The sequence below is a fragment of the Mycetomoellerius zeteki genome, unplaced genomic scaffold (genome assembly GCF_001594055.1).
Source record: "Mycetomoellerius zeteki isolate Tzet28-1 unplaced genomic scaffold, Tzet1.0 scaffold146, whole genome shotgun sequence".
NCBI lineage: Eukaryota > Metazoa > Arthropoda > Insecta > Hymenoptera > Formicidae > Mycetomoellerius > Mycetomoellerius zeteki.
The window spans coordinates 875,141-887,303 of NW_017256404.1; the positions used below are offsets into that span (position 1 = coordinate 875,141).

At 33.0% G+C, this 12,163-nt stretch overlaps 3 protein-coding genes across 3 annotated transcripts in view; 1 reads left to right on the top strand and 2 right to left on the bottom strand.

The window, feature by feature from the left end:
- Positions 1-3,145, bottom strand: part of Obsc (Obscurin) — a 43,873-nt gene extending 40,728 nt beyond the window's left edge. Inside the window, exon 1 of the mRNA XM_018462816.1 lies at positions 2,932-3,145. The gene's annotated coding sequence lies outside the window, so the exon portion shown is untranslated. The remainder of the gene's footprint in view (positions 1-2,931) is intronic.
- Positions 3,146-4,565: 1,420 nt separating this feature from the next.
- On the top strand, positions 4,566-7,680 carry LOC108732139 (uncharacterized). The gene is made up of 5 exons (XM_018462801.1): positions 4,566-4,655; positions 4,756-5,263; positions 5,343-6,729; positions 7,042-7,278; positions 7,382-7,680. Exons 1-5 carry the CDS (start codon positions 4,624-4,626, stop codon positions 7,678-7,680), a joined length of 2,463 nt encoding a protein of 820 aa, XP_018318303.1. The 5' UTR covers positions 4,566-4,623.
- Positions 7,681-8,005: 325 nt separating this feature from the next.
- Positions 8,006-12,163, bottom strand: part of LOC108732155 (uncharacterized) — a 14,184-nt gene continuing 10,026 nt past the window's right edge. Inside the window, exons 9-19 of the mRNA XM_018462824.1 lie at positions 11,340-11,527; positions 11,021-11,263; positions 10,358-10,946; positions 9,986-10,109; positions 9,795-9,891; positions 9,578-9,695; positions 9,448-9,503; positions 8,718-8,916; positions 8,418-8,565; positions 8,147-8,249; positions 8,006-8,087 (exon numbers count right to left, since the gene is read on the bottom strand). Of these exons, the coding sequence (XP_018318326.1) occupies positions 8,034-8,087; positions 8,147-8,249; positions 8,418-8,565; positions 8,718-8,916; positions 9,448-9,503; positions 9,578-9,695; positions 9,795-9,891; positions 9,986-10,109; positions 10,358-10,946; positions 11,021-11,263; positions 11,340-11,527 (1,919 nt within the window). The 3' untranslated portion in view covers positions 8,006-8,033. The remainder of the gene's footprint in view (positions 8,088-8,146; positions 8,250-8,417; positions 8,566-8,717; positions 8,917-9,447; positions 9,504-9,577; positions 9,696-9,794; positions 9,892-9,985; positions 10,110-10,357; positions 10,947-11,020; positions 11,264-11,339; positions 11,528-12,163) is intronic.

The window sequence follows — 12,163 nt, forward strand, 5'->3', positions numbered from 1 at the left end:
ACGAGGGTGACAGGGAAGATTCCTCTCTTTCCTGCGGCGCGGAAAATCGCGGCGTTTACGACAGTCCTTGATTTTGCCGTCGAGTTCCGTAATTCATTACCTAATGGCCAGAGCCAACGACGATAAGTTGCACGGATAATTAAAGTAAGCATCTCAGTGGATCAACCTTTGGTTTAAGAGATCCGAGATCTATTTGCGACACGCGGACAGTCGTAGCTGTTCGTCGCGATTGGCTGACTCCGTCGGCTCGTCGCGGTGTTGGCCGCATTTTCACTCGTTTCTCCGTTAATCGGGTCACTTCCGCTATTCGATTTTCGCATCACCACGAAGTGCCACTGATTCGCGGGATTGATGCGCGAGATGATTCATTCTTGGGGAAATTGCAACGCGCGCGTCAGATCATAACTTGAATGTATAAATTTCAATTTTCAATTTTCGATATGTTCTGCATCGGCCTTAATTTTTGCATTAATATATTTTTTTTTATAAAATATTTGTTGAATTATTACAAAAATAATTTATAGCTTTGTAATTATTATTAGTTTTCTTTATCACGATTACAATCATTGATGCAATGAAAGCAAATCATGCGCTAATCCACGATTTTTCTAAACGTTTCACTGGAATGAAAATATACTTGGCCTTGTGTTAGTGAACGATGCAGCAGCTACTTCACGTGGTCTAAACACATGGCCCCGGAGCTACCATTGGGAAGAAAACTTTTTCTTAAATACAGGTCGCGATCGAAGATTAGCAATTTACATGGTTACTCTTGCCAGTGACTTGATGAAAAAACGATAAATTCACATCCCCAAATAACAATAAATAAATTTATAAATTTGTCTATCCAACTAACAATTGGTTAATATAACAGGAAAAATGTTTAGACATTGATAAAATCGAATTAATTCCTTTGTCATTAATTGATTGCCGCAAAAAATTTAACAAGCCGAGAAAAGCAAAATTATAAAAACTTCGTGAATATTAATGAACTGATTGACTTGAAGTTACAATAAAAATAATTAATTACATTATCAGCTTCTATTGTCCTCCGCAAAGTAAATCAAGCTTAATTTGTGTAGTTTACTAAATAAAATTTATGCGCAAATTCCTAGAGTGTCGGCACATATATATATATATGTATAACTCTGTTTATATAAAACTAAAAACTTGGCCTTCCTACGGTTTGATTCATTGGATGCTTGACTCTGGGAAACCGTGCCAGGAAAATAGTGCAGCTATTTTATGAAGCACCTTGAGCACGACTAGAGCGATGCATAGAAAGCTATGCATTTCATTTGGCCAAAAATTTCAGACTGTATACATTATCACGGTTGGCTGTCTCACTGTTTTGATCGCAAGAAAAATTTGTATTCTTGATCTTTAGAACAGAGCTAAATATATTTTGCAAATATTCATATACTTAATATATCGTATGATATAATCATAAAAGAAAGAATAATATATTTGCGTAATAAATATATAATATACTATCAATTTGTAATTCTAAGTACTAAACGGATAAAGTGAATTGCACAAATGCCGTTACAAAATAACATTAAAATTAAAATTAAAGTTTCAAAAAATTTTATATATTATACTTTATTTTTAATTAAATTTTTTAATTGCTAGAGTCTATATTATGTTACTTCTTTCAATTTGGGATTTAAAAGTTGTTTTAATAGAACAAGCTATTCAGTACTTAAGTGTAATATTTCGAAAATTGGGACCGACACGAACAGACGTTTAATTGATGGCGACACCGAATCCAGACCTTAACTAATTAAACACATTTATTAATCTGTATCTGTCTCGCTGAAGCGAAACATCATATATCATCACGGTCTCCTTGTTCAGGAAGACCATCATCACGCTTTCATTTTCGCAATGTGTCACACTTTCGCATGGCAGAATGTCAGTATTTTATATATGTCACTCAAAACAAATCAGACAGTATGACAAATAGATCATAAAATTATTATTGTCACTATCAAGATATCAATTGCAAGTACGTGTCATTCGCTACAATTTAAATAACCAATAACTTTTCTCATTCAAAGCGATAAGTGATCATCGTTGTTGATACACTTATCCGACTCGACTTTTAGTATTGATCCAGAATTGTAATTCTGACAAATTCAAATCTCAATATTATACATTATATATATAACAATCAAATTAAAAATACGAAAGGCTCTCCAAATAAATTAAACGATTAAATATGTTGATGTAAAAGGAATTGCCAAATGTGAGCCGACACCAATTGTTCGTGTGTAATCCAATGTGTATATTAAAAAATGTGATACAGACGTTTCAACCCTGGTATTGGCAATTCTTTTTACATCAACGTATTTAATCGTTTAATTATATATATATATATATAGACAGAGTAGAATAGTAATATATTTACAATGTTAACGAAATAAATTTTATAAATGACATTAGTTATCAATTATATAGACTTCATTTCAATTGTATCTTTACATAAAATATATGTAGATTGTATATTTATACCCATAGCATTATTAAACTTTGAATGAATTTATCGATATCGATCATCGAAAGACGATGGCGTTTGCATTTCTAACAAGTACGATCTTTTGTACTTGCACACAGACACATATAAACCGCTCATAGTAGAATATACGTGTCAGGAGTGTAGGGTAAGTTGGACAGGGTGAGGTTTACCGACGAACAGAGTGAGAGACGACTTGACCTATCGAACGAGCTCTACATCGGAATCAGCACCTTAACGCTAACATTCGACACTTGCACAACACACTCGCGCGAAAATAGCACCAACGAGCTGAGCTGACACGGGACGAACGAGAGAAAGAAGAGACAACAGCCAGAAAGGGAAACGCGATCAGGGGAGAAAGAAGAACAGAACTGTCCTAGGGGGAGAGAAAGAGGAGAGAGCTATGCACTGACCTCCAGGACCTTCGAGACTGTCTCGGCTTTCACTCACCAACCCTCGGATTATCGGCTTTAACACGTAAAGGGGAAAGCAATTGAATTACGTATACAAAATGATCTTCCTCGTCGATCTCCGTCGACGTCGTCGAGTCACTCGCTCGCCACTTCGACTATCTAGGAATCCCCGAATAAATCGCCCGAGCCAGTGAGGAAGCCAGCCGACGGCTATCTCGAGACTGCTACCAATGCCAGCGACAACGCGTCCCGATGCCCGAGCGTAGTTTCTTCTTCTTCTCTTCTCTACCTCCTCATCGCCATCGATAATCTCTTCGACATGATGCTCCGAATTGCTTTCTTAAATGTTTTCCCTTAATCGCTATACCTCAATTCTGTTCTTTGAACATTACATTGGCCCTACAGGATGATAAAATTCCTATTTATAAATTGAACTACATATTGAATTGATGTAGTTACTCAATTAGGTCTTCTTCTACGATAATTATTGTAAAGTGTGAGTTAAGCAGTATATGTACGTCAGTACATGTATGTTCAAGTACATTAAAAAATATTTAATAATCGTACGTTTCTTCTAGTGCTCTTTTCTGAAAATTTCCACACAATTTATTGTTATTTTATTAATTTAAAAAATACTAAATTACGAATAATTGATGAAATATTTTTTAAATCCTTAATCTTTTAGTATTAACCTTAATATTATTAAATATTTTCTAATTTATTTACTATTTTTTTCATTCCTTAATCCATTTTCAGAAAATAATTTTTAAAAATAAAGTAATGTAAAACTTTCTCTCTCTCTTTCTATCTCTTTGATAAAACCAGCTATTCTTTTATAAAATGTTTTTATTTTTTCTGTAACAAACTATTCTTTCTTTTTTTGTTTGTTTCACAAACAAAGTGACTAAAATGAGAACAACTACTGCGAAATCATTGTTATGGGGTTTGCATGTGCTAATTCGTAGCGCGGTCAATTGGCCGAGTTTCGGCCGCTTCTAATAATAATCGATGCCTGCACGTCTCTCCAGGGATTTCTCTTCACGGATCCAAATCGATACCAAGACGGCCAGCAGCGTTATACTGACTGCGATTTCTTTGCTACTGATCAGTTATAACGTATTTCGTTATACGCGGTTTTAAAATTAGGAGCAGATAAAATCTATTTGGATATAGAATCTGTTACAATATGTAATACAGCGTTACAAGTTTAACATTATAAAAATGTTAATTATTCTGGAAAATGGTTATAATTAACAATGTTTTAACGTGATATAAAATTTTGGCGAAGAAATACTAAAGTTCAGTAATGTTGAAAATAATTAAATTATATCTTATATATATTTCTATTTTTTAAATTATAATTTTTAAAGATTTAAATTGTACTAACTCTGAACACAAAACAAAGCTAAATCCAATGTGAGAATGTCTTATTCAGTCTAATGAAGGCATTCGCGACAAAATGAGATTGGCGAGAAGAAAGCAACATTTACGTGTCGATTTATCGCTCGTAAATTTTTATCTACACATATATCGATGTAGTTACGAGAAACTCAAAGAATTGTGCAATTTCTCGTCTTCGCCGATGAAATGCGGAATCGTAAGACTCGAGCTACAATTAACAAATAAATCTTAAATCAAAAACGAGAGAAAGGAAGGAAGAATTTTCTTGTTAGAATAGCAAATGCTTTGTAAATGATACCAAGAAATATAAGCAAACGCTACAGGTATTCTTGGCATTGTACACATCTTTGGTATCTTAAGTATTGCCAAATTTTATTGCGATACGGTATATATACACAACAGCTTTTTCTTACGTGTGATCAGGTTCGTCATGATAATATTATTATTAGTCAGAATAATTTGCAATGACGTGTTTGCTGTGCAATCAATTATCCCGCCTGCAAAGGATTTTTTCCGCATGCAAGATAATAATACATGTAAAAAGGAAACGATGGTGAAAAGATCGAATTTGGACGAGCAAGTTTCTAATGAAAGATTCGACAAAAATATAGATTTGGAGGCTACGTTTAATCCCGAACGAAAAAAGACTAAATCCTTAGCACAAAAATTAGCGAAGGAAGCTCTCGAATCGCCGCAATTACAACGTAATATAAAGAAATTGGCAAATCTGAGCGGGATTACTGTACGTAATCATTCTAACATGAAAGGTTTACTGGTAGATAGAATGAAAAGTATACGTGAACCAATAGTAAGTACGAGAAAACTGAATGAATTATTAAATCGTAATGAAAAGAGGACAAGAAAGAGAAATAAATATGGATTAGAAAGGTTCGAAGAACATCCTTGGTTACGTAAGCAAAATCATATTAAAGTGAGTAAAAGAAAGATTTTATTATTCGAGATATTCTTCTACTTAAATATTAATTTAATTAGTAACATTTATTGTCTAGAAGAAACGACAAAAAATAAATCTACCTCTTAATATTGATGGGATAAACCAAAATACTGTGAATAAAATGATTAAAAATAACATTGCTGAACGTAACTTTGTAAGTGAAAAAGATAATCGCTTAAGACAAAGGCATCGAAAAATCAGTGAAATGCCAAATAAGAAGATTAAACGCTTACTACGAACAAAGAATTTTAAAAAAGATTCCAGCAATCATGGATTCGAATATTCAGAGTATTATAACAACGACGATGTCAAACCAATTAAAAAGCAATCAAAAGATAAAACAGAGATTGGAAACGACAGAATCGCTAGGCAAATCTCAAACGATCCTCTCTTTGCCAGCAAATCATTAATCAATCATTCACGATTCAAGCAGCAATTCACAGACAGAGATTCGTATGGCAAAGATTTAACTTACAACTATGAATTGTTAAAACCTTGGGAAATCGATCGTTCTATGATCGGTCAAGCAAATGAAGATAACGCTGTCGATTACGCGTCTACGTACTTGCCGATACTGATTGATCAAAAAATCAATTCAGAAAGTCTGTACATCCCCGAGGTAACACAGAAGGATTATCAGTTTCAAGGTCGAACTATTAATCGATCTAAAGAAAGCAAATACATCAATGAGATGGAATCTCCTACTGAAAATTTTATCAATTCTGATCTTGATCTCGCGAAAGTTTTTACTACTAGTACGGATACCATTCTTGGTCCGCAAATCGAAGTCGAACATATTCCTAGCGATGTGCTACAATATCAGGATCTAAGAGTTCCTCCTTTGTATTCAAATTTAAGTATTATACCAGAGATGAACAAACCTCAAGAAGTGCAAGTGCTCTATTCCGGTACTTCAATGGATGTGCCGCACATCCTTCGCAAAATTCCGGGAACTTCGAATGTTTACATTGCTGAGAAGGATGTTGGACCTGCAATAGCGCGTATATCTAATGATTATGTTTATCCTGTTATTCCCATGAGTCAAGCCATGCACAAAATTATCAATCACGCTCCGGTATTTTCTCAATCAATTGTCAATCGACCAATAGAACATGTCTTGGTTCCCGATCGAGAAAATGGGATCAAACAGAGTTGGTATAACAATGGTCAGAAACAAGGGTTAATTGAACAGAAAGCGATTCGAATTATTCATGGACAATTCCAAAGCGACAATAACACAAATAATAAACCAACGAACGACCAAATACCTGATAATTTTGTACCTGCGATTTCAATAAAGACAACGGAAGAAATACAACGTGCGAATATTTCTACGACGTTAAACGAAACCAAAGAAGTTGCTAATCAGATATTGGAGAAGATTGTTGACGAATTGGAAGAAATTAAATCAAATCGAGCCACTGAAAATGAACAGATAGAAGGTTACTGCATAATCTTAATTTGCTTTAAATTTTAATTCGATATTTAATTAATACTTGGCATCAAATATCAATAAAGTCCTCTTTGAGAAATTTCAACTAACCAATATATCTATATCTTATTGATAAAATTAAAATTTTATTAATCAAATTAAAATTTATGCATTATTTTGGAAGTCCGGCCACATATGTTCAAATAAACTTGCACAAGTGGCTTGCACATGCATACTTGACAAGTTTACTTGAAAGGGTGCAGCCTAAGAGAATGTAATATGTCAAAACAAAATATTTCTAAATAATGGTTTTCTAACATAGGTTTGCCTTGCAAGATATCGGGTTCATGGATAACTATCCAGGGTGGAGTACGAATAGACATGAAAGTTATTAATCGCACCATAAATGTAACGCTCGCAAAATTATCACCTCCGCCCGCTCATCAAGGTTTATTGGATCTCGCCTGGAATTTAACCGGATATGCACCGTTTACGAAGGGTGGGCCGTTTTCCTTACTTGCCGTTGATAATCGTGCGAAATCTCTGGCGGTGTTCGCAGGTATAATAGGCGACGGAGTAAATTAATTTTTTCGCATTTGATAAATGTTACACGCGAGGAACCAGTAAAAAATTTTAAAAAAGATCTACAATAATATACACAGGTGCGTGTAGAGTATGCCAGGGTATCGACACGATAGTGGGTGTTTGGTCAATTGCCCGTAGCCCGCAGGATTGCAGAGAGTTTCAGATAGCTACAAATATCTACAACGATATATTTTGCCGAAGTAAACTGTCGTCAGAGATGAAAAAGCAACATCAAGAGATCGAGCGATTGCTTCAGAAAGATAATAAGGATAATAGCACCGCTAAAATCTCGACGAATAATATAGTTCAACAAAATAACACGTTGCAATTAAATAACACGCTGCATCGATACAAAGAAGAAAAGGAAAAGACTTAGATATCTTAACAAAAATGTAAGGAAACGCTAGAAAAACGATCAAAAAATTCAGCGCTAAACAAAGTCTTCTGTAAACCAACAATAATTTATATAAACTCAAGAAAGTACGAGCAAGATGTTTAAAGATTAATAAATGTATCAATATTGTTTATCAATTTGACGTTACAACATAATTTAATGTATTAGAAAATATGTAGAACAATTTTGAATAAACTTTGAATAAATCTGTTTAGAAATTGAATTCTTCTTGTTGAACCAGAATACTGATCTTTTGACTTCAATTCGATCATCTTCTAATAATCTAAATGCATGTAACATTTGCCTCTCATATTGCTATCCGTACCAAATGCAATCTATTTTAATTCTGGTAAACATTGTCGAATAGCATTCATACCAGACACAGAGATCTGTAATAAATTTAAATTTAATAATTATTAATAAAGAGATAACGTATAATATGTATTACCTTCAGCGTCCCAATTTCTCTATTTTTATTATCCTTGATCGGCAATAATATATATTTGCACTCATCACCAAGTGCATATTTTTTTATATTAAAAGTTGCATAACTAAAAGAAGAGATTATAAATTAGTTATTAAATATTAAATTTCAAATCAATCTTATAAAATTAAAGATTATTGGTAAGAGCTAGGAAACATGAAGTAATAGATATTAATTTCTATATATTTGCAATAATATTACGAAAATTCCAAATAAAATAGATCATTATACTTGCCCCACTTCTTCGCAATCTTTAACTTCCCTGTCCTCGGGTAATGGTTCACTAATAACAGTAAAATTGATATTTGGACTTATGTCTTCGGCTAACATGGCACGCAAATTGTCTCTTTGTACGGGATGTGTCACTTCATTTATCCAAAATTCTAAAATTACGCAAAACTATTGTACTTATTTACACTACATACTTTCTGAATGATAATTTTTCTTTATAATTTACATCATATTTCAAGACGCATCTTTTTATTAACTTATAATATTAATCTAAATATTTGCTCTTACGTATAAAGGCATATACTTTTCTTATATTTGTAGACCATTTCTTGAGCACTTGTTTTTGGTTTTTCCATGGAAATGGTCTCCATATCTTCACCATGTTTCTCGAGGAAAGAATATTCTACGTAAAGCAAATGTATCTGATCGTCCTGCATCACGCAACTGTCGTCGAAAAACTGCATACTCACTATTTCTATGATTATTGCATCTTTTTCATTGCGCTGAAAAGGGCGTATTCAAATCAGAATTGCGTTGAATTAATCTACATACAATGTCACGTACATTTGAAAATTGATATACTTTTAGCGAAAATATTTTTAGGTATGCTTTTCCATCAGAAATGTGCTGGTATACAATGCATTAATTTATTTACATTACAAGTATTATTAAAATGCTGCGTCATAAAGTATGACAATTTATTATGATAACAATATAATTTTCTATAAATTTATGGATGATATATCTTCGACGAAAATTCTATTAGTTTATTCAGCAATTAATTTTTTGCATTAAACAATAAAATCGAAAATTTGTTTAAATTAATATTTAATAATTAATAATTAAAATTTAATTAAATTTTTAAAAAATTAAATTCTGAAGCTTAATTTGCTGTAGCTATTTAACTTGCAGCGTTAAATAACTAAACAGTATAAAATATAGTCGGTAGCTTTTTTTTATTACAGAAAATTTATGTTTGTAATCCAGCACTCTTTGCGAAGAATCTAAGTATAACTAATGGAACAGTCTCGTACGCAAGTAGAGATGTCATTTTGGTAATCCTGCGCTTCCACGTTTAACGAATTAGCTCCTGCAAGTGTTTTTGGACTAATTCAGTACCGAGCTATTCAATCAGCATACATGAATACAAATGTAATAAATTACTAAGTGTACTGGCAAAAGTCAGCAGACTCCTCTGCTTATACCTCTCCCAGTTTCTGTCCGAGAGAATCTCGTCCATATCGCGGATCGTGCTGCTTGATCCTTCGAGCAACGAAATACCCTGAATATGTCCGGAATCTCGATAATTTACAGATAACACGCTTTCGCTATTTCTCATACAATCGCGAAAGTTTTCCATAACATGCTAAACATATCTTACATTCGCCAATAATGTTTTGAACTCCGCCACGCTTGGTGAATCCCTCGAAGCATTATTTTCCTTATTCTCCTTACTATTATCCGTTTTGTAATCTAGACTAATTAAAATTATTTTTCAAGTTGCAAAATTCAATTTTGCGAGCAGTTTAAATAGCGTAGAAAAATACAACGAGAGCAAAGAAGAAATCTCACTTCATTACAATCGTTCCATTTTCTTCTTCAGACATTTTATTCGTTTCATTGATGGACAATTCTTCATTATTTGAATTGATATAAAAATTTTCCTCGTCCGAGTTTTCATTTTCATATTGAAAATCTATGATTTTGATAAAATGATGTTATGTATTGAAGTATTCAATATATGCAATTAATATAATTTAATTCACCAAAACGATAATATAATATTTGTATGATTGATTATAATACAATTGCTACTAGTACGATCCCAATCGACTTAATCATATAGAAAAATAATATAATTATCTAATAAATTGCAGTTTTCAATCAAATATTCCAATCCAATATATATACAAATTTTAATTACATACAATCGAGCAATGTTACTTGAGTCTAATGGCGCTTGGATATCCGTTGAATCTTCAGACACCGAACTATCCTTTTGTTGCCGATCATTGAACGACACTATGTCAACGATATGTCTTGTAGAATGTTGAGGAAGAGAATTCTTAGATATGTCCTTTATTGGAGGCGCATGGAGAGTATCTTTCAATGAGCTTATGCCGCATTGCTTCTTAAAAGCTTCAACCATATCGACATTGCAGCTCAACCGGACCCACAACGATAGTTGCCCGAAATTAACGCCGAAGCAAGAACAAATTACACTGTTCACAGGAACGATATAATGCAACTTGTTCTGCGGATAATCTAAAATATCTTTGATGGAGACTTTCCCTCGGGCGAACGTGTAGTTAGTACCGTCTCGGCGAACAATGTTCACTCGAAAGATGAGATATTCCGACAGTACGTTTTTGAAGAATGAGAAGAGATCCGCTATACGATATACGAAGGACGAATTGAAAATCAGATTAGGGCACTCCATTCTCGGTGTATAAGCGGTCTTTTCGCCCCAAATATCCCAGCTTACGTAAATGTGAAGACTACATATATCTTCTTCGTCGGGAATATTTGTAACCTAATAATCTCAACGAATATAACAAGATTATATTCTCCATTTCAAGAAATGGAAAATGTATGATATATACTAACCGATGTAGAAAGTTGCAATCGCGAAATGTGAATCTCAATGAGACCTTGTCTGTCAGTAATTAATAAAGGATCCATTGGGCACACTGGTAACGTTATACCGTCGTTCAAACATTCGGTTCTGCAAGGTAATTTTCGCTTCTCTCGCAGGGACAGTGGATCCTTCACTTTGCACAAGTGACACGTTAAATTACATTTGGGATAACGAGGCGATTTTAATCTTTTTATCTTTACCATCTTTTCTGCCTAAATAAAAATCATTGACATTACACGCACTATGCTATAATTTAATGCTTCATGGAAAACTATTATAATTGCTTACGCAAAAATCTTTACTAATATCTCGATATGATGATTTTCTGTGAGCCATGGGAGAGGAAGTAGCACCAAATATGTCTTTCATTGATGAACTCGTTAAGATGGTTGCAGGTTTTTTTTTGCATGCAAAATTGCAATTCTTGGAGTAAAAGGCAGTCGATTTAAGAGAACAGCTCGTATAACGATTCGATTCTAAATTCGCATAATAGTTTTTAAAATTATTGGAAGTATAATCACTTGTTATCGCACTTTTGGATGCGTTCGTTTTCGTATTAAAAGAGTTTGTGAAAATCTTAGATTATATGATTATCATTACCGAAATCTTTCATGGTTCCTGTATTAAAATCATCTTGTTTAATATCGCGAGTAGTTTTTGTAGAAAGATTGTTGTTAATGTCAATTAACGGATCTTCGATTGCAGATACTTGTTGATCCAAACATGATTTTCCATCAATTCCAGTAAACAATAAGAATTCTTGCAAAACGTCGAATAAAATCAAGAACATTTGACTTAGCGTTATATTTGAATTTTTCAAATATGCGAATCTTTTCTGTAAATCATTCTGTATAGCGCTTGATGTATCACTCTGAGAAGATATTTCTCCATCACTGCAATAGATACTAGTGATATTAACAATCTAATTTTTTTTATTTTTAATAGTGTGAAAGATATGAAAAACAAGATATGAAACAAGATATATATAAAATAAGGTTACAAAAAAATACAAAATCGTAATAGAATATTAAAATGCACATATGCAAAAAACTGTTATACACAACCATGTACTTATTTAAATAAACAGAATATATTTTATATATATATATATA